Below are 21,863 nucleotides of genomic sequence, written 5' to 3'. Positions count from 1 at the left end.
TAGTGACGTAATCAACGATTGAATTTTGCGCTTCTCCTCAATGCACCGGAGGAGTGCTGGAAACCTCAGCGTGACGTCACGGATGGTATGATTTAAAATTGCTGCTGTCGTCATCCACACCCTGCCCTGACGCGTTAGACGCTGCCAAACAACTCCCGGCAGGGTTCACCTTCGGTGGTGTTTGTTTTTTTCCTTCAAAGCAGGCGTTTGTGCATTGTAAATGTACCGATACCTTCGATGACGTCATCATGCGCCCCCCACTTGGCGTTGTGCGCTGCGGAGAAGCTTGAAGGGCGTCCGGATTTTAATCGGCGACTACTTCACTATTTCAAGTGCTAGCCCAAAAGGAATTCGCATGCTTTACCTGCAAGTTTCACACATTCAACCCTCTTAAGCTCGTTGATTTCTAAAACTTATGCAGTTTCCCTTTAACCATGCCAGAGCAATGGTGGATTATCAACGCCGAATGAGTTGGCTTGTGTTTATTTATGTGTGATTTGTTTTTTGTTTGCAATCCTGCATCGCCACGTGGGAATGCGCCAAGAGAATACAGAACACAGAAAGACAGCAAGAATAAGAACGCACATACATAACATAAAACCCTGCTGAAAATACTATAGACAATCAGGCGCAAAGCAATGCATAGAGATCGCTAGCCTACTTGTCCACTTTTGTGAAAGGGCTCTCCCGATTTACTCTCAGCCACAGAAACGCTTGGCGCAAACTGCTTTGCGCCCCGGCATATGGAGCCGCCTGAAGCGTTGAAACCGAAACAAAATTCGTGAATATCCGCGAAAAGTCGACCGCCTAAACGAACGCCAGAGGTCTGACACTCTAGCAGGACGCGCTGATGGCTGGATCGCAAGGTGACTGTCATTAGGCTGACTTACTTTATTCGATTATGGCGTGACTCAGAACATTCGCCGAAATGTCGGGCAAATCGATGAGCGAAGAGCGGGGAAATGTGTACCGACGCCGGCCACGGCGCTCTCAGTCGATCGAATTCGGGGACAAAAAACGTGAAATTAGCCAGAACTGGGGCCGAAACGCTGAGGTCACGAAGAGGGCGTTCCATAAGCACGTTAGGGGACGGTATCGCTGGCAACAGCTGCGCGGCTTGAGAGCTTCGCGGGAACTCCGCAGCCCCGTGTCACAACCGCAGATGGTACTGGCACGTGGTCGAGTGTCGATGGCCAACTGCGATGGCCGGCACTCTAACTGGAAAGCCCTTGCCCACGACGGCCTCCGCACTGTTTTGTTTTCTTTGAGAGAACTGAGTGTGCCAGCACACACTGCGCCGTGCGAAGCAGACAGATGGCCAATGGACTAGTATCGTCTGAAAACTTGGCGCGCGACGTTAACGGTGGCTTTCGTGTTCACATACTTAGCGACACACAGTTCACCGAACCTGTCGTGACAAAGCGTGCGCTGTGCTGTTGTAGCATAGCAACGAGGAGACGATGTTGTACCTAATCCTCGGAAAGGACATTAAACGGCGACATCAATGCGCTAACATTAGAAGACTTTTTCTCGAGAAAAGCTGCGGCGCTTGTCCGCCCGTCCGTGCCACTAAAAAGCAGGTGGTCTACCACCCACGGTGCGCAGGTATCAATGAAATTAATCTAAACAAATTCAATCCAACTGTCACCTGTACACCGTGAATCAGCTGATTGGTCGAGAGAGAGAGATAGCCTCGCGAATAACTGAAGCCTCCCGAAAAAATTCAGGGGGCACTTTGGCTCTCTAAAGTGCTGCAAGGCGAAAGCTTTTCCTGCCGCACTGTTTTACATTGACTGCGAGACTGTTTGTGCTGTACTAGTGCTTTATTTGACTGCACACTTTGACTACACATTCCAACTACACGCTTTGACTGCCGGCTTCGACTGCTTCTTTAGCACGACTCTCCATCTGCATCAATGAGTTCGGTTGTATTCATGGCTCTGTTCCCAGTAATAAGGTATATAATGTGTTCACCCACGGACGCCTTATGCCCTCTGTCGGAGCTCTTAGTCAAGCTGCTTAACTAGCAGCTTTTAGTCCTTGCCCTCACATTTTTTCTGTACCAGGATAAATGTGGAATAAATGAATGTGAATGTGAACAACAACTATTTTATTAGTTCTCTTGTGCTCCAAAAGGGACCGTCAGGCATCCGTGGGCGACCTCATTACTTCGAATCCGCGCACTCTGACGTCATAACGATTTCGACCATCCGAAAAGCGCGACACCTCAGCTGACAACCTTCTGTCGACAACGATGAGGCATTAAAGGCTTTCGCCTTAAAATGAGCCGCACGGGAGCTCGGGAAAAGCAACCCGGGCCTCACAAGCCCCACCAGCGACTGTGTTTGAAGCAGCCACCTAGCTGCTGGGGCAGTGGCGCATCGCTCAACATGTGCGCCACTTCGGCAGTTGTCGAATGAGGCCTCACTGCAATCTATGAATTTATTAGAGAAGAAGTACTTGCGCGCTAAGGATCTCTAATCCTATCGCATTGTGTTTTTAAGGATAGTATATAGTTAAGCGTCGTGCAAGTTTCTTGTATTTTACAGATCACCAGGTAGCGCTACGCGTCGTTAAATGAGCTAACTCAATCCCGCACGCATTCTACAAGGTAATGAAACAGCCACACGGTAAAATGAGTTCTAGATGTTCTATCCGACAGATACAAACACAGTGAGCACAATCACGATATTTCAAATCTTCAACACGGGTGTCGTCAGTATGCAGCCGAGTTGTACGTAATTGATTGTTTGTAATCGATTATTTCTGATTAATTACAATTTTGCGTAGTTTTGTGATTAACCGATTACTTTTTTCATACGATAACATTCCGGGTAATTAATTAGTTTTTTTCTACAATCCATTACCGGTAACCAACTACTTATTTAAAAAAAGGCGACCGGAGCGATTCGTCCGTGACCATGTGATTGCGTTAACTAAATCCGCCGCACAGAGGTGTATAACTGGCACGATACACATGGACGCAGCTTGCAATAAGTCGTGCGTACGTTATTCGTTGTATTAAAGAAAAAAACAAGACTTCTTTCATTGACTTTCTAACGTTGTTTGTTGGCTGTTCTGCTTGAAATATGCCCGCCGTTACGAATATTGAAAATATACTGTGTTTTAGACGAGAACTAATAACTGCAGGCGGGGAATGTATTCCGATGCACAAAAAGAGGGGGCGTGGTTTGGGACTGTAGCATTTTGAACGGACATGTAACCATGGAGGAAGAAGGCCGAGAGTCACTTTGACCCTATGTTCACTGTGAGAGACTCAAACGATGAAAATTACGCTTGAATGCTTGCTCTGTCGCCCGCTGCGCAAGTTTCTTGTTCCAAGATGACGAACTCCAACCTGCGGACACCCATAAGGGTGACGTGGTTTTCTGTCGCTCTTGTGTCTTCTTCACATGCTCGCTTCTCTACGTGCCGGCTGCAACGGTGACCTATAGCTTACGCGCGGCTCGGCTACCGTGCGACGAGTCCTATTCAGGGCCATGCGCTGTTTCTCTTATTCGCTCAGAACTGCCTTAGAAATCACAATGCGTACTAACTAGCAGCCTAGGTGACGAATACTGAATTAGCTAACTAGCCAGCTAGTTAACTAATACTTAATAGTTAGCTTTCTGACTATTACAGTTAGGATCCTTAATTATTGAGAGGCGTGTAGCCCACCATAAGTAATATAAATCAGTTTTTAGAATTTGAAAAACGCGGTTGCCCTGAGTGCTGTGGCCGAACAAATTTTTGCTACATCGAGCCAAAATACATGCGCCTTCTAGACGCTTGCAGGCAAAGCAACCTCTCCAGTTTACGTAACTCGTCGAAATAGCCAAAATCTGCTGGGCCGCAGCGGCAAGGGTAACCGCGTTTTTTAAACTCTAGAACATGATATGGATGTTACTTGCGGTGCGGTACAAGCCTCTCAGTAGTTAAGGAGCTTAACATTAATAGTTAAAAAGTTAACTATTACGATATTAGTTAACCAGCCTGCTAGTTAGCACGTCCTAGCTGTATTCTGATTTACTACACCGCTCACAATGGTATGCCGAAAAAAGCGCTCTTCTAACTTAAAATTCCTATTTTTAGAAATTGTGTAAAAGTCTTAGGTGAAACACCCTGTATATTCATTCGAAAGATCAGTGAAGACATTCACTTATTAAGGAGGTTTAGAATAGGGGGACCCTATTGGTTAAGGGAATAGGCTGATAGTGCGGAGTAATTGCCTGTCCTGCACTTGCGCAATGGCGCCCCGCTATCCGCCTGCCCCCTAAACCGATATGGTACCCCTATCCTAAGGCCCCCTATTGTTTTGTTGGATTTTTTTCGCAAAGTTCATCTGCACGCACTCTACTGCGTCCCGGGTTCGCGGCTATAGTGAGGCCTCGCGGTTACTAAACAAAAAACAATGTTTCCGTCGATGGTTCATTGGGCTATTTTCCAACTTTTAAAGATACGCACCAAACTAGCCCATCAAGCTATACTGCAGTTCGTTACAGGCCGTGTGACACGGCGACAACTCCTCCTGGGGCGAAACTTCCTGGCACCCGTTTAGTTTTTAGGAAGTTGAAGCGAATTCCCAATCGGCCGTGCGACAGGGGCATTGGACTTTGCAGTAGTCCTTAGGCACTAGCAAAATATAGGCAGCTACATGACGACAGCTCTCGCCGAGTTTAGGCAGCAAAGCGCAGACACTTGGCAATTTTAATGCAATAGCATTTGCGTTCTCCTCACACAAGAACCGCACAGACGACTAGAGATGGAATTCGCTGACTGATCCAGAGCGGTCACGTGACCTTGTGACGTGTTCCCAACCTGCCCTGGTGGGCCACCCTGATTGGTCGAGAGAGGTCAAAAGACCTTCGACGTCATTACAACCTGCCCACTGTGGCAAGTGATAGCCTGGCCGTGGGATTGCGAACTTCTTGCCACCGTGGCATGTGGCAGTTAAATTAATGATTGGTCGACAGTAGTCTCGTGCTCTTGTGACGTCATCACAAGTTTTCCGCCGGGTTGTTTCTAGACGGCAACCAAGATAGAGAATCGAAACAAAAAATCAGAAAATAATTTGATATATGCAAATGTCTGCACCTTCACAGCATAGCAGATAACTGCTACTGCGGCTATAGCAGTCCGAATGTGGCGGTTGACGAACCGCAAGTTGCGAAGAATCTGATGCAAACACACGCAGAAGTAGCAAGAGAGAAGCTGCGGCAAATGCGAAATCTAACAACAATATCGTAGTGGTATCTGGAATTAAGCGTCCCCATAGGTTTTGTAACTGATGCAGTGGTAGCCGGCGCAGACCGCATTTCTGCATAAGGAAAATAGCGAAAAAACGACGACGGAAAGAAAGGAAACAACAGGACCAGCGCTAACTCACAACTGAAGGTTTATTCACAGGAAACAAGGAATATGAAGACGGCCGTCAATCAGACAAGTAAAACAAACACACGTGTTGCTACGTGGAATCGGAGAAAAGAACTTTACTGTCATGCAGGCATATATAGACGGCTTGCTAACGCACAATCTTGTTTTATTCTTCATATGATAGGTTTCCATAATATCTCTGGTTAATTGGGTTGGGTGTCTGCAAGGCGTTAGCATGCTCAGTTAGGCACTTGTTAATACAACGACCCGTCCGTCCAATGTACACTTGTCCGCAGGAAAGAGGAATTTTAAAACGACGCCTTCAGATGTACCGCCTTCAGATGTACCGCCTTCAGACGCCTTCCTTAAGTATGTATCACCGACTCGCCAGTTTTGCCATTGTGTTGAGCATTTATGCAACGTTTTTATGAGATCAGGGTGCTCGGAAGTAGCAAGATATGCTCTCCAAGCACTCGCTGCGGTGCTGGCGTTCGGCTGCTTGTCCCAAGGTCTAATCTCGGCCGCGGAATCCCGATCTCGATTGAAACGAAATGCGTGCGGTGACAGCTCACGCAAAAGAAGCCCAGGCAGTCTATATTGATGCGGAGCTACCATGGACTAGGCGTGTCGCTTCGGGATGGCAGACCCCGCACAAACCACGCTACAGGCCCCTACACCGCCGCAGAACGCACTGCGCGCGCAGATCGCGACGATACGCCTCTCGGCAGCGAATGGACCGTCTTCCCGTCGGGCATCCTGCCCGCACCGGAAGCGCCGATCGCCGTCCACCTTCCGCCTTTGCTCCTCAAATGAACGGAACCGGACACGACACGAAGGAAAGAGGCGACGGCAGAGCCGCTACTGACGGGAGATTTCATTTCAAAAGACACATGGGTCAGGCGTGCGAACGAAAGTGCAAAGCACATGAGGAAAAAAAAATACGCTTACGTTCGATGGATTAATAGCGAAATTGAGCGATATCTACGCAAAGTTTTTCACGTTACTTTTTAACGTCTGCCCTTTTCCTTGCTCCTTCAATCCCTTTCTTTACGGCCCAAGTGTCCGCTCATTATAACACTGCTACCAGGCCTTTTCTATTTATTTTTCTTAGCTGGTTATAACTCCTAAGGAGACACGTCCCCTGTGTGGCTTGGGTGCGCGCCTCGAGTTGTGTTACGAATGAAAGGCGGCATACATTTGATATAAAATATCAATTTTACTTCAGTTCAAATTCATTCTTCTGTTCACGGAAATATTTTTCTCAACACGAACTTTAAGACGCTCTTTTGGCCCGACAAAGATGAGACATAAAAGGAAGACGACACTAAGGCAAAATGTACCAGGCAAATGAACTACCTACTGCGTGTGGCAAGCTTTCAAATTGTTGGCATTCTAATGTCACCTATTACTCATCCCATCTGGTGACATTCTCATGACAATGCGCAAATCCCGTTTGCTTTTCCTGCGAAATCACAGTGTGGCCGATGCGCGAGATCCTACGAACTGCTTCCAGGGAAAATCGGCGGCTCTTTCTAAACTCATACAACGCACACAACGCAACGCTTACAAAGGAGAAGTTTAGACACCTCCGCTAGCGGGCGGAAGCTTGTACAGAAAATGATCCTCGGTGGATCGTTTGAATGCGTTAACAGCCAAACGTTCGCTTTACCGGCGTTGATGCACTAAAGTTCGTCATATCCGATGTGGCACACGTAGTACTCTTAGGTATATCGTATGTCAACGCACTAAGTTCGTTACATCCGAGGTTTACACACGAAAGATTGTCACATCAGAAGTGGCATCCTTAGGTTCGTTTAGCCCGACGTAGCACAGGAAAGGTTGCTGTATCCACCGTTAACACACAAAAGTTTGTTATCATCATCAGCACCAGCACCAGCCTGACTAAGCCCAGTGCAGGGCGAAGTTCGTAATATTCGAGGTGGCATACTAAGGTAGGTTACATCCGAGGTGGCAACGCCTCCGTGCATCATGGCGGTCGCCATTTCCGCTTGCGCAGACACTCCTAGCGGCAACGCATTTACGAAATTCTACAGCTACAGCGCAAGTAAGCGGTGTCCCACACGTTGGGCACTAGTCGTATGTGGGTTAACCATGCGCTTCCTGTGAACGCAACACAAAGCAGCCGTCGCTGTAAAGCATAAATAGCACCCACAATATTACCAACAGTAGAACTTATCGATTAAAACAGATTTCTTTCTCACCAACCCGTCAGTGGGGGTTGGCGGTGGTTTTAGCTACACGACAAACCTCTAACACCTCTAACATCGCATGCGTCCGCACATCCGGATGGTTGTGCAACGCCTATGTGGGATGAAAGCCAGGGCGGTCCAACCGCAGAGTGTTTTTTCACAATGTTCAGCAAAGCTGTCGTGCTGTTTTTTCCGAAGGGAGTTCCTTTGTTCAACCTCGTCAAACGTCTGGGAATCTACCAATATTCACGTTGAATTTTAAAAAGTCTCGTGTGGTGTTTTTTTTATGTCCTTCGATCGCTACACGTTCTGTGTTATATGTTCAGTACGTGGGGTATGCCCGACGTACCATGGCTGTGTTTTTTGGGTTTTGAATTTATCTCTTCATTTATCTATTTTTCTTAGCAATGTGTTGACAACTCTGCTGTCATCTGCCGTAGAGTGGGCCAGCGGCCCCGCAAAGCTGCTCACCGAAGCAGCTCCTCTGCGGCTGCCCCTTCCGTTTTCTTCCAACAAGGAAAAACAAACTCCTTATTATTGGTATGTATTAAATCAGGACAGAAAAGTAATCAGTTCACTCCAGTGACCATTCAGCAAACCACACCAACTGCCTCAAAAATATACAGGGTGCTTCATCTAAGACTTTACACAACTTTTAAATATAGACTTTCTGAGTTAGATGGACGCTTTTTTCGGCATAGCATTGACAGCCGTGTAGTGCATCACCTAAGAAGTGCTAACTGGTAGGCCTGTTCCCTAATTGAAAAGTTAAATTCTTAACTATTTTCGTTAGGCTGTTTAACTTCTGAGAGGCGTGTAGCCCACCGTAATCGATACATATCAGTTTTTAGAATATCGAAAACTCTATTACGCTTGGCGCTGTAGCCGAACAAATTTAGGCTATTTAGACGAGTTACATGCACTGGTAAGGTGCAACTAGTATTTCTGTCCAACTTGACCTACTCTAGCTTACCAAACGTAATTAACCGTTATTCCGGTCAGCACTGAGAGCGCGGTGGACGGTTGAGTCAAAAACAGAAAAAGAACGCGAAAAAGTGAGCATGATTTGCCATTATGATTCAGACGCAAAATAATCCGGCGTTTAGCCATGACATCACGGATAGTTGTCAGTTGATAAGAGAGGCCGATACCAATGCCGCACAAAGTAATGGCCGGGTGTATTCCTACGGTGCCTTTCGGATTCCGTTTTAAGTGAGCTGAATGAAGCCAAGACCATCAGAAATCGCCTTTGGCTCTGTTCTGCATGAGAGTGTAGTCGCACTTTAAAACTGGATTTTAAAAGAAACGGTTATTAGCGCGAAAGCGGTCATACGCTCACCAACACCCACCACGAATGTTGTCACTGTACGTACGATCTTGTGCTGTTGCCTAGCAACCCCAGTTACTCGGGTAACTGGGGTAACTTCAACTCGGGTAAGCCTCGCTAAGTTCGGAGGAGGTTGCTCGGGAAGAGCAACATACGGGTGCGCACAATCCCTGCCGGTGGCTATTATAGAATCAGCCACCTGACAGTGCAGCGCCGCATATACCACTACCAGCGCCGATGCGCTGGTAGTGGTATATGAGGACTCGTCGTCAGCCGCCATTCATGAATGTTAATTACAGGGTATATGGGCATTAACCAGTTAAAATTATCGTGCTACATCCCTAAGGCGGAGTTTAAGTGCCCCCTCCGATTGAAGAATGTCAACACCTGCTTTCGCAGGCCTGCTCGGTTTAACTACGTTAAACCTGTGCAGGGATAAGCAGTCGCGAGGAAAAAGAAGCAGTCATTTCATCCCAAGTGCTCATCTATGCACAAAAGTCCTGCTTCCCTCCCCCCGAAAAAGCTTGTAGCCCACCGGCCTGGGAATATTGCGCCACCTGTGTTCTTTTTATTTCTTAAAAATTCATAGCCGTTAATTGGGAACGTAGCAATGACAGAAATCAAAGAAGGATTCTATACAGAATCTTGCATAGTAAAACAAACATAAGTGATAGTTGTTAATGTATTTGACCGACGCTTCGACTTGTTAGCTTGTTGCAGCATCATTAGCGTGTTCACTCAAGAGAAAAAGAAGTAGGACGCGTGGGCGCACCAACCCAGCGTTTTGACGCGAGATATGCTAGTTTATCGCATTTTTTTTACCATATTTCACATTGCCAAACTCTGCAATAACCTTTCAAATATCTGTAGATATACACTCTCCTGTTCGTATGCGATCATCTGTTCGGCAGTAGATACAACGCACAGGATTAGACCCCACAGCCTCATGAAAGTTCATCCGGTTCTCCCCGTGCACTTCGATGCAACAGCATATGGTCAGTAAGCGAAGATGCCCGAAACGGAGGGTTTTTCTCCACTCGCCCTGTCACCTCTCATGTTCAACCTCCAGCAGTCGGCCGCCTAATGAGTGCCGACAGCGGCACGAACGCGAGCCTTCGAACCTTGAAGGCTTCCAGCTGGCATCTGCTTTAAGCAGCAAAGCATCCGCACTGGTGCATATCGCTTGTTCGCCGCAACGCATCGCAAAACTTCTGACTCTCCGATTCTGAGAAGACGTTTCTATAGAATACTGATCGGCGTCTTTGTCAGCTTCCTTCTTATCCCTGGTGCTGCCAGATTTCCTCAGCTTTTTGTGCTTAATATGCCTCGTCTAGCGCACGAAACCTTTCTTTTACGAAGCGAGGCCTTCTGTCCCGTCGCGTAGAGTGCACTTGGTGGTTACGGGCCGAGGCGCACTCCGCCGTGTCTCTACGCCTGCTGGCCGTTCATTAGAACGGTGTTCCGGGGGCTCCAAGGCTAGTCAGTGCACGACATCGTTGCGCAACGGAGGACAACGGCACGGCGTCCCGTTGTCCCAGATCGATCCAGCGCGCTGCCAACAAGCGCCCCTGCGCGCCGGGCAACACAACGATGGCTCGAGACACCGCGCGGCTGCCGCTGGTCGCGTGAGCACAATCAAAAATGTCATAGGCTGGAGAGGAACTACAGGCGTGGCCTATTAAACACTTCTGAAGTGCAGTATTTACGCCTTCCGTGCGCAAATCAACCGCCCTGTAGTATCCGGCTTCCCTAGTGCAATGACTTGCACTTTTAAAGTTCGCATTTCAGTTCTCTTGTTCGCCTTTCTTGACTCTGATACTCAAGCTATAGCTCCAATATAAAGAGAAACGCATTATTCGCATTCAATCAATGATCCCTTCATAAGCATAAGAGCGGAAAGCAGGCACTTTCCTTGGTTCTAAACGGTTATCCTTTAGACGGATAATTCCCGTGAGATATTTTCAAGTTCATTGCAGAAGTAAGAGTAGTATTCGCTCCCTTAAGGAACTGGTCGTTCTCTTCCTCACTGGAGCGCTATTGTGCTCACTGAAAGGACAACGCGATGAGCGACGTAAAGACGGATCAGCCTCGTCCCTCTTGGCAGCGGGTAGTAGCGATGCATTCGTGCAACTCCTCCACGACCCACTACCCCTCCCCGCATTTTTCAAGTCGCTGAGTGAAAACGGCTACAGGTGGGCAAGTCAGCTTGTGATGTACCCTCCACACTACGCATTGCTCCCGTGTCGAATTCCAATGGCAGATCACGATCGTTCCGCCGGATCACGAACGGAGCATGTAGCTCCGACGGATATCACTTCCTCCCATTCTGCGAATGGAATGCCTGCGCTCACGCGGGGCACTTTTACTGCAAGAAAAGCACTACGTTCAGGCAACATGGCGGCGCCAGTCTCAGTTCGCCACCCATTCGCCTTTGCCGCCACTCTGCCTCTCACTTTCACGGCAAACGAAAGGCGCGCAAACGTTCGCTTTCTCTGAAGATGCCCGCACCACAAAATTTTAGCCATAAAATGCGCAAAATTTTCAGATTGCTTCCGTATACAGAGCTGTCAGGATCAGCGAGTACGCGTCAGCTGACGTCGAGAGCGCGCGAGGTTCAAATAGGTTAAGGAGTTTGGTCTAAAAAGCGGTCACAAAAAAAAATTAACATTCTTTTAACAGTTTTTTCTTCATTTATGCAGTAATTTGCATTCGAGCGGACGCAAACGAAATGAAAAGTAACTACATTTGGGAGAGTTACCATTGCGCGCTTCGGCTGAGATGGCGCTGCACGCGGCTAATAAGGTCAAAATTATAGGGGACACTTCAGCTCAGCATTAAGGGTCCCACGCGACAGCGTAATGAGTTAATTCCCACATATACAGAAGATGATTCTCTACTTTACATTCACAAATCCCTGAGAGCCCTCCTTCCCTTCCCCCCCCCCCCCCCCCCCCCCGTGCGATGACAGGTGCTCCCGGCGGTGGGCTTTGTGCGACCCATGGTGCTCTTCCCTAGCGACCAGTCATTAATTTGACTGCCACCTGCCACGGTGGGCAGTTGCTCACTACCCGGTGGGCAGGTTTTAATGTCGCCGCCTAGGTCACGTGACCTAGGCGGGCCACCTGCCTCCTAGGTTTCTCTCTGGGCGCCACCTGCCAGCATAATGCTCGTGATAATTCGCTCGCAACGCCGACGCCGGATTTTCTGGGTAACGGCGGCCTTTAACGCTAATGCGTTAAAAACGATCACCGCGTAGCGGCTTCGCAACAACAGGAAGGAAGCAGCCGCAGCCTGTCGTGACGGGAAGCAGACGCCAGGGAAAGGAAAACGTCACGCGGGGTTCCGGTTAGATATGCCGATTTCGGCGGAGTAAATATCCCTACTCTACGAAGCGATCCGAGATCGACGCCCGATGCCGATCCCGACAACTCGCGCTCCCATTTTGCCATTTGAATACGACTGCTCCAAAGTGAGCAGAAAAACTTGATCCCAATCTGTCGCTCGAACTGAATACTAGTCAGCGCGCTCCTACTTCTACAACCACGGCTTCTCGAAACCAGTTTCGTGAGGTCGCTTCCGCACTTTGCATCTAGTGTCACCGAGTTACAGGCAGCAGTGATTGAATTATCGCTACTTTAACGCTGCAGCACTGACGATGTCTGATACTTGAGCTTCTATACGGGAGAAGGAAGATCCCGGAAAATGGCCGCAAACCATCGCCTGAACAGAAGTGCAGCCGGCAGCAAAAGTTTAGGGGAGGCAGGTCTACGGGGAAAAAAAAAAGTGTTTCCGCGAAACCACACAAGCCAGTCGCTCAAAATGCCTGCAGAAATGAAGGGACTTGCATGCTCCATAGGCTCGTATGGCAATACCAGGCGACTCGGTCGCTTGGCACCACTGCAGTGAACTCGTACCTCTTGCTTGATTGATCCTACTGGTCTGCTTATAATGAGCTGACTTTCGTGTCTTTCTGATTAATAGTTAGTACAGGGTTCATAGCTCCAAGCTTTCCGTGACATAGGGCGCGAAAAGAAGACCACAAAGATGTCTGAAGTCGCCGTTGTGGCGAGTCGCTCGCCGCCTCGCCGTCGCCTGGCCACTAAGGTCGGAGGAGCGAAACGAACGCTAACGATGCGAGACGGGCTGGAGTCACCTCGCTTTTACGAGCGGCGTCTTGCTGCAACGCAAATGAGCAAATAAGCATCGGAGCGGTGGCTCATTCTTCTGTCTTTGAACTCTTCTTCCCCACACTTCTTACTGACATGAGCTTGCCTGCGGTTGATTCAGGATCACCAGCCCAGACTGCCGTGCGCAGCCCGTAATGAAGTGGCAGCGTGCGAAGAAACAAGTCGCCCTGCATTCGTGACAACTGTAGTTGTAGAAGTATGCAGCGCTGCTTAGACGGAAAAGAGACGGACGATGAGCGGCTGCGGCCATCCTGACTGCCTCACTCAGCGGCAGGTACCTGCATGGAATATCCCCGCAGCCCAACAAGACGGGGGGAAAAAATTGGCTGGCGGTTCAGCATTGCTAAGCACGAATTGTGCGAAAGCACAATTCGAAGAGGAAGAGGTGGGCTTAAGCAGGGCATGTAATGCGAAAGCAGGATAACCGCTGTTCCTTAAGGGCAACGGAGTGGATTCCAAGAGAAGGCAAGAAGCAGGGGGCGGCAGAGAGTTAGGTGGGCGGATGAGATGAAGAAGTTTGTGGGGATACGGTGGCCGCAACTAGCAAAGGACAGGGTTAATTGGAGAGACATGGGAGAGGCCTTTGCCCTGCAGTGGGCATAGTCAGGCTGATGATGATGATGACAGTTTTTCTGCAGACGGACACGTGCACCGCCACGTTTCTGAAAACGCGACTGAGGTCATCAATGTCATCATCAATGTCAATCATCATCAAAGTCAATTTGAACAATGTACGCCGGCGGGCTATGCTTCAGTGCCGCGTTTCTGCATCAATGTTGTCACCGCCAACTACTGTTACTTCACTGCCGTGTTTCTGTCACCACGTTGTCCATGCCAACGCATGCAGCGCACATCTCTCTGTCACTACGGCCACATAGCTCAAGGCGCAAATATTAGTTTGACAGTAGTATTCGTTGAAGAAGAAGACTGTGCAATGCACAGCGAGAGAGTGTGTAGCAGTTTAACACGAGGCGTGCTCGGCTCCGGCGATAGCCTACCTAAGCGTTTCCTATAGCCCAATGCTCTCGTGGAGTGGGCAGCGAGGATGATTATTCGCGCCGCCTCGGGTTCGAAACCCAGTCGTGGCGATATTTATTTCATACATTTAGTTTGTCCAAGGTCATGCTCAAGGTCAAGCTTCACACAAACCGGTGAGTCGGTTTGACCCTTAAAATGAGCTGCTTTAATTACCTCAGAAGAACGACAAAACGCTTTTCCTAACATCGCAAGGTGAACCGTTTCATTAAAAATCCTTCACGCAAAAGAAGCCAATAGTTATTTTATAGGTTAAAAAAGAGAAACAAAGCAGAAACACTTTATGTTTCTCCACCGGTTTATAGCGTTCATTGTACAGTAATAAAAAAAATCATTTGCCTCAAACACCAAAATCGATGAATATGACATATATAGATGCATGCTGGAACAGCACAGAAAAATTGTCTTTTTTTGCATACATTATAATTTATGCATCATCTACACCGTACGTGAAACAATTGCATAATATCAGAGCCCCAACGTCTTCTGCAACGGTACCTGCTACTCAAACCAAATATCTAGTGTTTATTCCCACTTTGCTCAGTGCGGCCAATTGCGATTCATTTCGTTCCGTTTATGGTGGTTCAACGTCCCAAAGCGACTCAGGTTATGAGGGGCGTCGTAGTGAAAGGTGGCGGAAATTTCGACCACCTGCGGTTCTTTAACGTACACTGACATCGCACAGTACACGGGACTCTAGAATTTCGCCTCCATCGAAACTCGACCGCCGTGGACGTGATCGCAACTGCTCCTTTCGGGTCAGCAGCCGAGCGCCATAACCACTGAGCCACCGCGGCGGTCTATTGCGATTCGTGGGCGCTTAATGACAGGCCGGGAATCGTAATTTCTGTGCATTTATCTGAACCACAATATATCTTGTTTCTGGCCGATAGTATCATAGCAGCGAATTTCGGCAGCGGGTATCAGAAGTAAAACGTACTGCAATGGCACCAGGAATGCCGTCTTCTATTTCCCTTCCTGGATGTGAGCGCTGTTCGAGTTGCAGATGCAGACAAGGCAGCGAAACGACAGCGAAGAGAAAAGCAGCCGATGAAGATGATCAAGAAGGTAATGGGGAAAATACGAGCTTTCCAACCCTACTCGGACCCTCTACATTATCGCAGAGCACAGGTACGGGAGTCCTGCTGCGATGGCACCTGCCATCGGCGCAGTACACTAGGGTTCACAGCAACGACGACGCCAAGAAACGCGGCTGCTGCGTGGGCTGTGCGCTGCCGTGGAAAGGCGATCATGACAGTCGTTTGTGAAGAGCATATGTAGGAAGGCAAGAATTAAGGAGAGGCCGTTACGTCACGTTTTTTTTTTTTTTTTTTTTAGCCGAGACGTGAGGACGGCCACCGTCTGAATGCGTCTGCGCATGCGCAGCAGACAATGAAGCAGACGATGCGACCAACGTTACTTAATTACGCTGAAAAATTGATTACGCTCAAAAGAGACCTGGGGTAATTAGTTGCTAATCGAACCTATGACCCTTGGGTTGCGGGTCACACACGCTGCCGTAGTATCACGGTGTCTAGTATGCCCAATAATGTATGCTAACTAGTGTATGTGTTCAGAAAGAACTAAAAATTAAGAAAAAGTAGCAAATAACCAGTGACGCATCGTACCCTTAGGACAGAGCTCAAGTGTCCCCTTATTTTTTTATTGCCAGAGGTCATTACGAGTGAGCGATTGAAATAAACTAGTGAGACATTTCCCTGCATGACGAGCTGGTAAGCGGGAAAACCTTAAATTGCATGCGCCGATTTTCTATACTTATCTAGGATTCGCATCGGCAATGCACGAGAAACTTATTAATCTCCAGTAAGTGTCAGTGCAAAAAATTGCAAAGCAACTGCAAAAGATGTAGCGAATTTCTGGGCTATATAGGAGGCCACTTAACCCCACGTTTATGCATAAATGCTGCCGATAAATGAGTCGGCTAAATGTAGAGCTATCATTTAAATTCGGAGCACCGTTGAGCTGCTTGGTCGTTACCCCAACACGCAGAACTCACGTTAACTGACACTCAAAAGGTCCAGTAGGACCACCACGATTAGCCCGACTTGTGTCCGGTGCGGAAAGCAGCGTGACTTTCTGGAACCTCCGCTGTTGTACAAAATTTTTTCCGTGTCGGGACTCGAACCCGGGACCAAGGCAGCACAGTGGCAGTTGCTCTGCAAACTGTAAGATGTAAGAGATGACATCTGACCAATTCAAGTCAGATGTTTGCACTTACCCCCGTGTTTCAAACGCCCTCCACCATGATGAAGAAAATTTGGTCACTGCGTGGGGCTCTTAATTGACTTTCCATAGATTCTCACAGCCGCGAAGACCCACCCGCTGTAGAATCCTGCGCGCCGCTATGTAGCTCTCAGAGATCACTTTATTTGTGAGAGTCCCGCACTACTATAGCAGTAGAATCTTTTGTGAAGAATTACGCTCCATTCCATGTAGTTCTCACTCACGTTTTCTGATTATTTGTCAGCAACATACCCACTTTGTCAGCAACATACCCACATACCCACATGTCCACTGTATGTGTGTGGAGAAATAAATTTTCAATTTCAACATCACTCTGCTGTGTTGGTCGGTGGGTGTGTGTCCCTATACATGCGTACAGTGCATACACAATAGTGCCATGCAGCCTGTTGGCACTAAAGTCAATGACAAAATTACACATGGGTCCCCTTTTTTCTAGTTCTGCTGCATGAAAAATATTTCTGCCTGGTCACCAAACATCAAAACACCACTCAGACATTTGAAAGGTTTTCTTTGTTTTTTTGTGTGTGTAAGCTGTTTCAGGCCAGGTTTTCGTGATTTCACTATGGCAAACAATGTAAATATGTGGATTCAGCCAAGCTACTCCCTCTCGTTTTATCTCCCCTCAAAACCTCACAGCGCATGTGCAAACGGATGCATCCAGCTTTAAGCGCATTTTTGGTAAGACACGCGCTTGCACTTCATCTGCACTTCCCCGTGCCATTTCACTTCGGAATTATCTTCCCGACGCCCTACCGTCTCCACTACTGGTAGTGAAGACTTTTGTGAGCGCTTTTACGCACATTATGCTGCATAAAATATTTTTTTCCCCCGCGTCGTTCTCAGTTGTTCGTCTGCATTTATCACAATTAGCATTTTTTGTTCTTGTATTTCGTCTCACGACCGGCTTTACAGCGAAAGAACAGCATGAAAAAAATGGGGAGCCGACTAAAGCAAGCGAGCGAAAGTGCAGATATAAACACCAGGATACATGCACACACCCCGACGATCGCGTATTCAGATGGAAGAACGATAAAAAAAAACTGCAGAGGGCATGTACGGGTATGCGGAATAGCTGCTGCCAGCATGTGTGCGAACGAACTGGATTGCATCACGAGAAAAACACGTCACATGAAGAACAGCGCCGCTTCATGTCATCGTTCGATTCCGTACATTCTTATACAGCACGATAGCGCTATCGTAGGCAGTCCTGCGCTCGCTTTCAGAGTGCAGCCGGCTGCAACTGCATTCAACAGCGATTTCCACAGAGTCGCGGTGCAGCGAAACGGATTTAGCCGGCACGGCGAGCCCGGGACCGCCCGCCGGCGGCGCCGTCACAACAGAGATCGCGCATCGACGGGCGGCCGGGCACGTCGCCAGCGAATAAAACCGAGGCTCGTCTGCCGCGTGACGGCAGCGGGGGCCCCCCATATAAAGACGAGCCGCGACAAGCGCGCGTTGAATGGACGCCAGCCGCGTTTTGATCCAAGCCGCGCGCGCGTCACTCGCCGAAAGCGAGCAGCGGCCGCCGCACACAGGGCTTCATCGGAAGAGCGCGCATGTAGCGCGGCGACTCACGTCGTTGTCGGTGCTGTCCCGAACCCGCCGCAGCGTCCGCCGGCGGAAGAACGAGCCGAAGCGGGACACGCTGCTCTCGTTCCTCTTCATCGTGGCCACATTGTATCACACCACACACACCACCACCGTCGGCAGCACACACAACACAGCAGCAGACACAGCCGACTCAACGCGCGCGCGCGAACAAGCTCGGAGGCGCAGAGATTCGCTGGAGGCCGCTGCCGTCGGCCGCCGTCAAAGAAAGCGGCGTCGTGCGGCGCACCACGTGACTGAGGCACGCCCATTCCGCACGAGCGGCGGTGACGGTGGGGGCTGTCCCAAGGACGTCGCCGAGCTTCCTTTCACAAACCGGCACCCGTGCGTCTTTCCTCCGATCGAAGCGCACGTGCGCGACTCGTTGCCGAGTGCGCGCTGGCCACTGGCGCTCTTACCAACTTGAATCTCGGAGGCTGAAAGTGACATTCTACTCCAAAGGACAGATGGCAGCACTTGTTCATGCGCCTCGCGCGGATAGGTTGTTTTAGCATAACCATCTGCTGCCTCATTCCAGGCGGGCAATTCAAGCGCGCGAGGGGGTCGTCTTTTTCGTCGGGACTACCGACTGCAGGCAGCGGCAGAGGTAGTTGAAAACTATGCTCTGGAGAGAGGGCTTTCCTGCTCCCCTCAAAAATCTGAGATCTTCTAGCTTAATACCAAAGACCAGATGAAGAAAGAGACTCGCTTCCCTCACCTATACGGCTCGATAGAGGTTGTCGTTGGTGGTAGGTTAGTACCTAGTGTTGACACTGTAAGAGTCCTTGGATACTTTCTCCAGACGAACGGGCGTAACACAACCACTATCAAGAAGCTTAGTACCTATGTCACCCAGGTCATGGGTATCTTTAGGCGGATCTCCCTCAGAAACAAAGTCCTGCGAGAGCACTGTCTCCTGAGATTAGTACAAGCGTTCATAGTGAGTAGGAATGCATACGCGACTCCATTTCTGAAGCTTAGTGAGCAAGAGGAGGAGAAAATACACAAGTTAATACGAAATGCATACAAAAGAGCTCTCGACATCCCACCGAACTCCTCAACGGAGAAACTCCGGAGCATGGGAGTCCACAATACCTGTGCGGAGATCACCAGGGCAGTAAGAGAAGCGCAAATTTGGAGGCTTAGCTCCTCAATAGCAGGCAGGCAGATCCTCAGTGACCTAGGGGAGAGCGAGAGGAAGCCCCCGTATACTGCAGAGCTAATCCCCTTAGACATACGGAAGCATCTCAAAATGGCCAGTATACCTAAGAACATGCACCCGAAGCATGATAAAGAAAGGAGAAGACATAGAGCTCGAACAATAATGAACAATCTTGCCCGGGACCTGCCGGGTAACATAGCCTTCGGCGACGCAGCCTGTGATGGCGCCTCCGTCATTGCCGTCGTTGATGGGAATGGGGAGAAAGTGACTGCAGCATCGATTAATACTAGGAGTGCATTAGTGGCAGAGGAGGCGGCTATTGCCCTTGCGTGCGTCAGTACCAAAGCCAAGATAATCTTGTCTGACAGTAAGGCAGCTGTTCACAACTTTTGTAAGGGGGTGGTCTCCAGTCAAGCCACTAAATTACTAAGAAGATACCCCTCAAGCAGAGAGGTCTCCCTCATATGGGTTCCTGCTCATGAGGGCATTCCGGGGAATGAGGCAGGCTGCTCACAGCCTCGCTCGAGAATTATACATCCGAGCTGCTCTGGGAGTGCCCCAGAGTGGGAATAAAGGCCCTCTCATAAAGTATGAAGAAATAACTGAAACACCAACACTAGATAGGAGAACACTCTCACTTCCGAATAAGTCACTCACTCCAAAGGAGTGCAGGGCCTGGAGGAGGCTTCAGGTCAACAGATTCTTTCCCTGCTTTATACTACACGATGAAGACACTGGGGAGCCTGAGCTCTGCAGTAGCTGTCACAGAATCACTTCGCAAAATCACTTAATTTGGGAGTGTCAGGATTCTCCTGGGGCTAAATCACAAATCATCCCAGACCTTGCCACCTGGGAAGCGCTGATCCAAAGCCACGACCCGGATCAGCAAAGACTCATCATCCTTCAGGCGGAGACAGCTTACCACAAGACTCTCAGCGGTCTCCGGTGCTGAGAGCCGGCTGGGAGGCGCCCCCTCCTAATTGCTGCGCCCCGACCGTGAGGCCCCATGATGACGGAAATAAAGTTCATTCATTCATTCATTCATTCATTCATTCATTCATTCATTCATTCATTCATTCATTCATTCATTCGTCTGGACTATGGAGTCCATCTATATCCGGTGATGGAAGTATCAGGTGTCATGTTGCCCAGTCACTGCACTTCGGTACTCATCGAAACAAGCCTGCTGAGTGATTTCTAAATTCATTTTTTCTGTGCCAACGGTGTCCCGGTTTAGGTACCCGACCAATGATCGAGTAACCCAAGCCCTTTTTTTGGTTTTCAAAGCATGTTTTCATCATCATCACATAATTAGCGAACTTTCAGACACAACACACATGCGCTACTACGCACTACACATAGGACACTCGCTAGCGCGTTCACGAGATTTCTGCCTAGTGAATGTTTGCCTACAGGATTCACCTCGGATCACTCAGTTATCCGCTCGTAGGTTCCTACTCTCTTCTCTCCTTCTCCCAGTGGCGGATCCGGAGAGGGGCGGATGGGCGATGCCCCTGTTCGGCGCCTTCCGAGTGGCAGGGAATTAGGACCACCGTCCGCCGTTTTGATGTTTCCATGTCGCCGCCCACGTGTCCCATTTTTTTTTTTTTTTTGTTTTCCCGAACGCGGGCACCCTTGGCTTCTTTCCCCTCCCTCACCCTAAGTCTGGTAGCCTTTGGAGTGAAATATATGGGCTAATTTAGGATATTATGATGACTGTGTCTGTAGTTGTCTCCAGTGAGCGCCTTCGAATCTGTTGAGGGAGTGAGGAAGTGGCAGGAATTGACATCGCACCTATCCCCGCACACCGCCTTCTTGCCTTTGTCAGATGGGATGAGGGAGTGGCCCAAGAAGCGCCGTACCTCAAGGCCTCACGTAACCTATCGACCTACCATCATCCATGCCTCATCCCTTCTACCATGCTCCACTCTCCCCCTTATTCTGGGTCAATGGGGAGGAGGTTTGCACTTAACACGTGGTTGCAAACACGTGAAGTGGTTGCACTTAACACGAAACCAAACCACCCAAGACCATCGCTGAGGCAGCAAGCCGACAAGATGACCGGACCTCCTTCATCATCTGGCGTGCCTCGAAGGACGACCGTTTCCTGAGAGTGGCTGACCTCATGTCAGTGATAACGCCGCCAGAGACCGTGCAGATGTGCAGATGACTGCTCCGCATGCCCTCATATGCCCTCATATTTGATTAATAGTTCTGTCCTGTCGGTTGTTAACTCCTATAAGTATCTTGGCCTACATATTACTAGCAATCTTTCATGGAACATGCTTGTTGAATATGTCAGTAACAAAGCTAACCGAACGTTAGGCTATCTAAGACGCGCTTTGCATCAGCGCCCACCTCACTAAAGCTTGCCCTATGCAAAACGGCTTTCCGTCCAAAATTAGAATATCCCTGCGCGACATGGGACCCCGTTCTTTCCAATCTCACCATTTACCCTGAAAGCATTCAGAACTGCGCAGCTCGTTTTACACTCTATAATTAATGACGTCATTCTAGCGACCCGTCCTTAAAAAAAACGCTACGTCTACCTGACCTTTCACTACGTCGTAAGTACTCTCGCTTTTGTCTTTTTTTCTAAGATATACTACCTTAATCTTATCGTGAAAGAAAATCTTTCTACCACACCCAGTTGCATCTTATCTGGCGTCAACAATCCACACAGAGTTGAAGTGCCATCTTGTCGCACTAATTTGTAC

General features: G+C 48.9%; 1 protein-coding gene across 1 annotated transcript in view; it reads right to left on the bottom strand.

The window, feature by feature from the left end:
* The window catches only part of LOC149367940 (transient receptor potential cation channel subfamily M member-like 2), a 175,169-nt gene extending 156,906 nt beyond the window's left edge, over positions 1-18,263 (bottom strand). Inside the window, exon 1 of the mRNA XM_089558021.1 lies at positions 17,973-18,263. Coding sequence (XP_089414147.1) covers positions 17,973-18,062 — 90 coding nt within the window. The 5' untranslated portion in view covers positions 18,063-18,263. The remainder of the gene's footprint in view (positions 1-17,972) is intronic.
* Between the last annotated feature and the right edge of the window lie 3,600 nt (positions 18,264-21,863).

The sequence above is a fragment of the Amblyomma mixtum genome, chromosome 1 (genome assembly GCF_055824585.1).
Source record: "Amblyomma mixtum isolate Tamu chromosome 1, ASM5582458v1, whole genome shotgun sequence".
In the NCBI taxonomy this organism is placed as follows: Eukaryota; Metazoa; Arthropoda; class Arachnida; order Ixodida; family Ixodidae; genus Amblyomma; species Amblyomma mixtum.
Note: the sequence above shows the minus strand (reverse complement) of the source record. Positions and strands in the feature narration are given on the sequence as shown.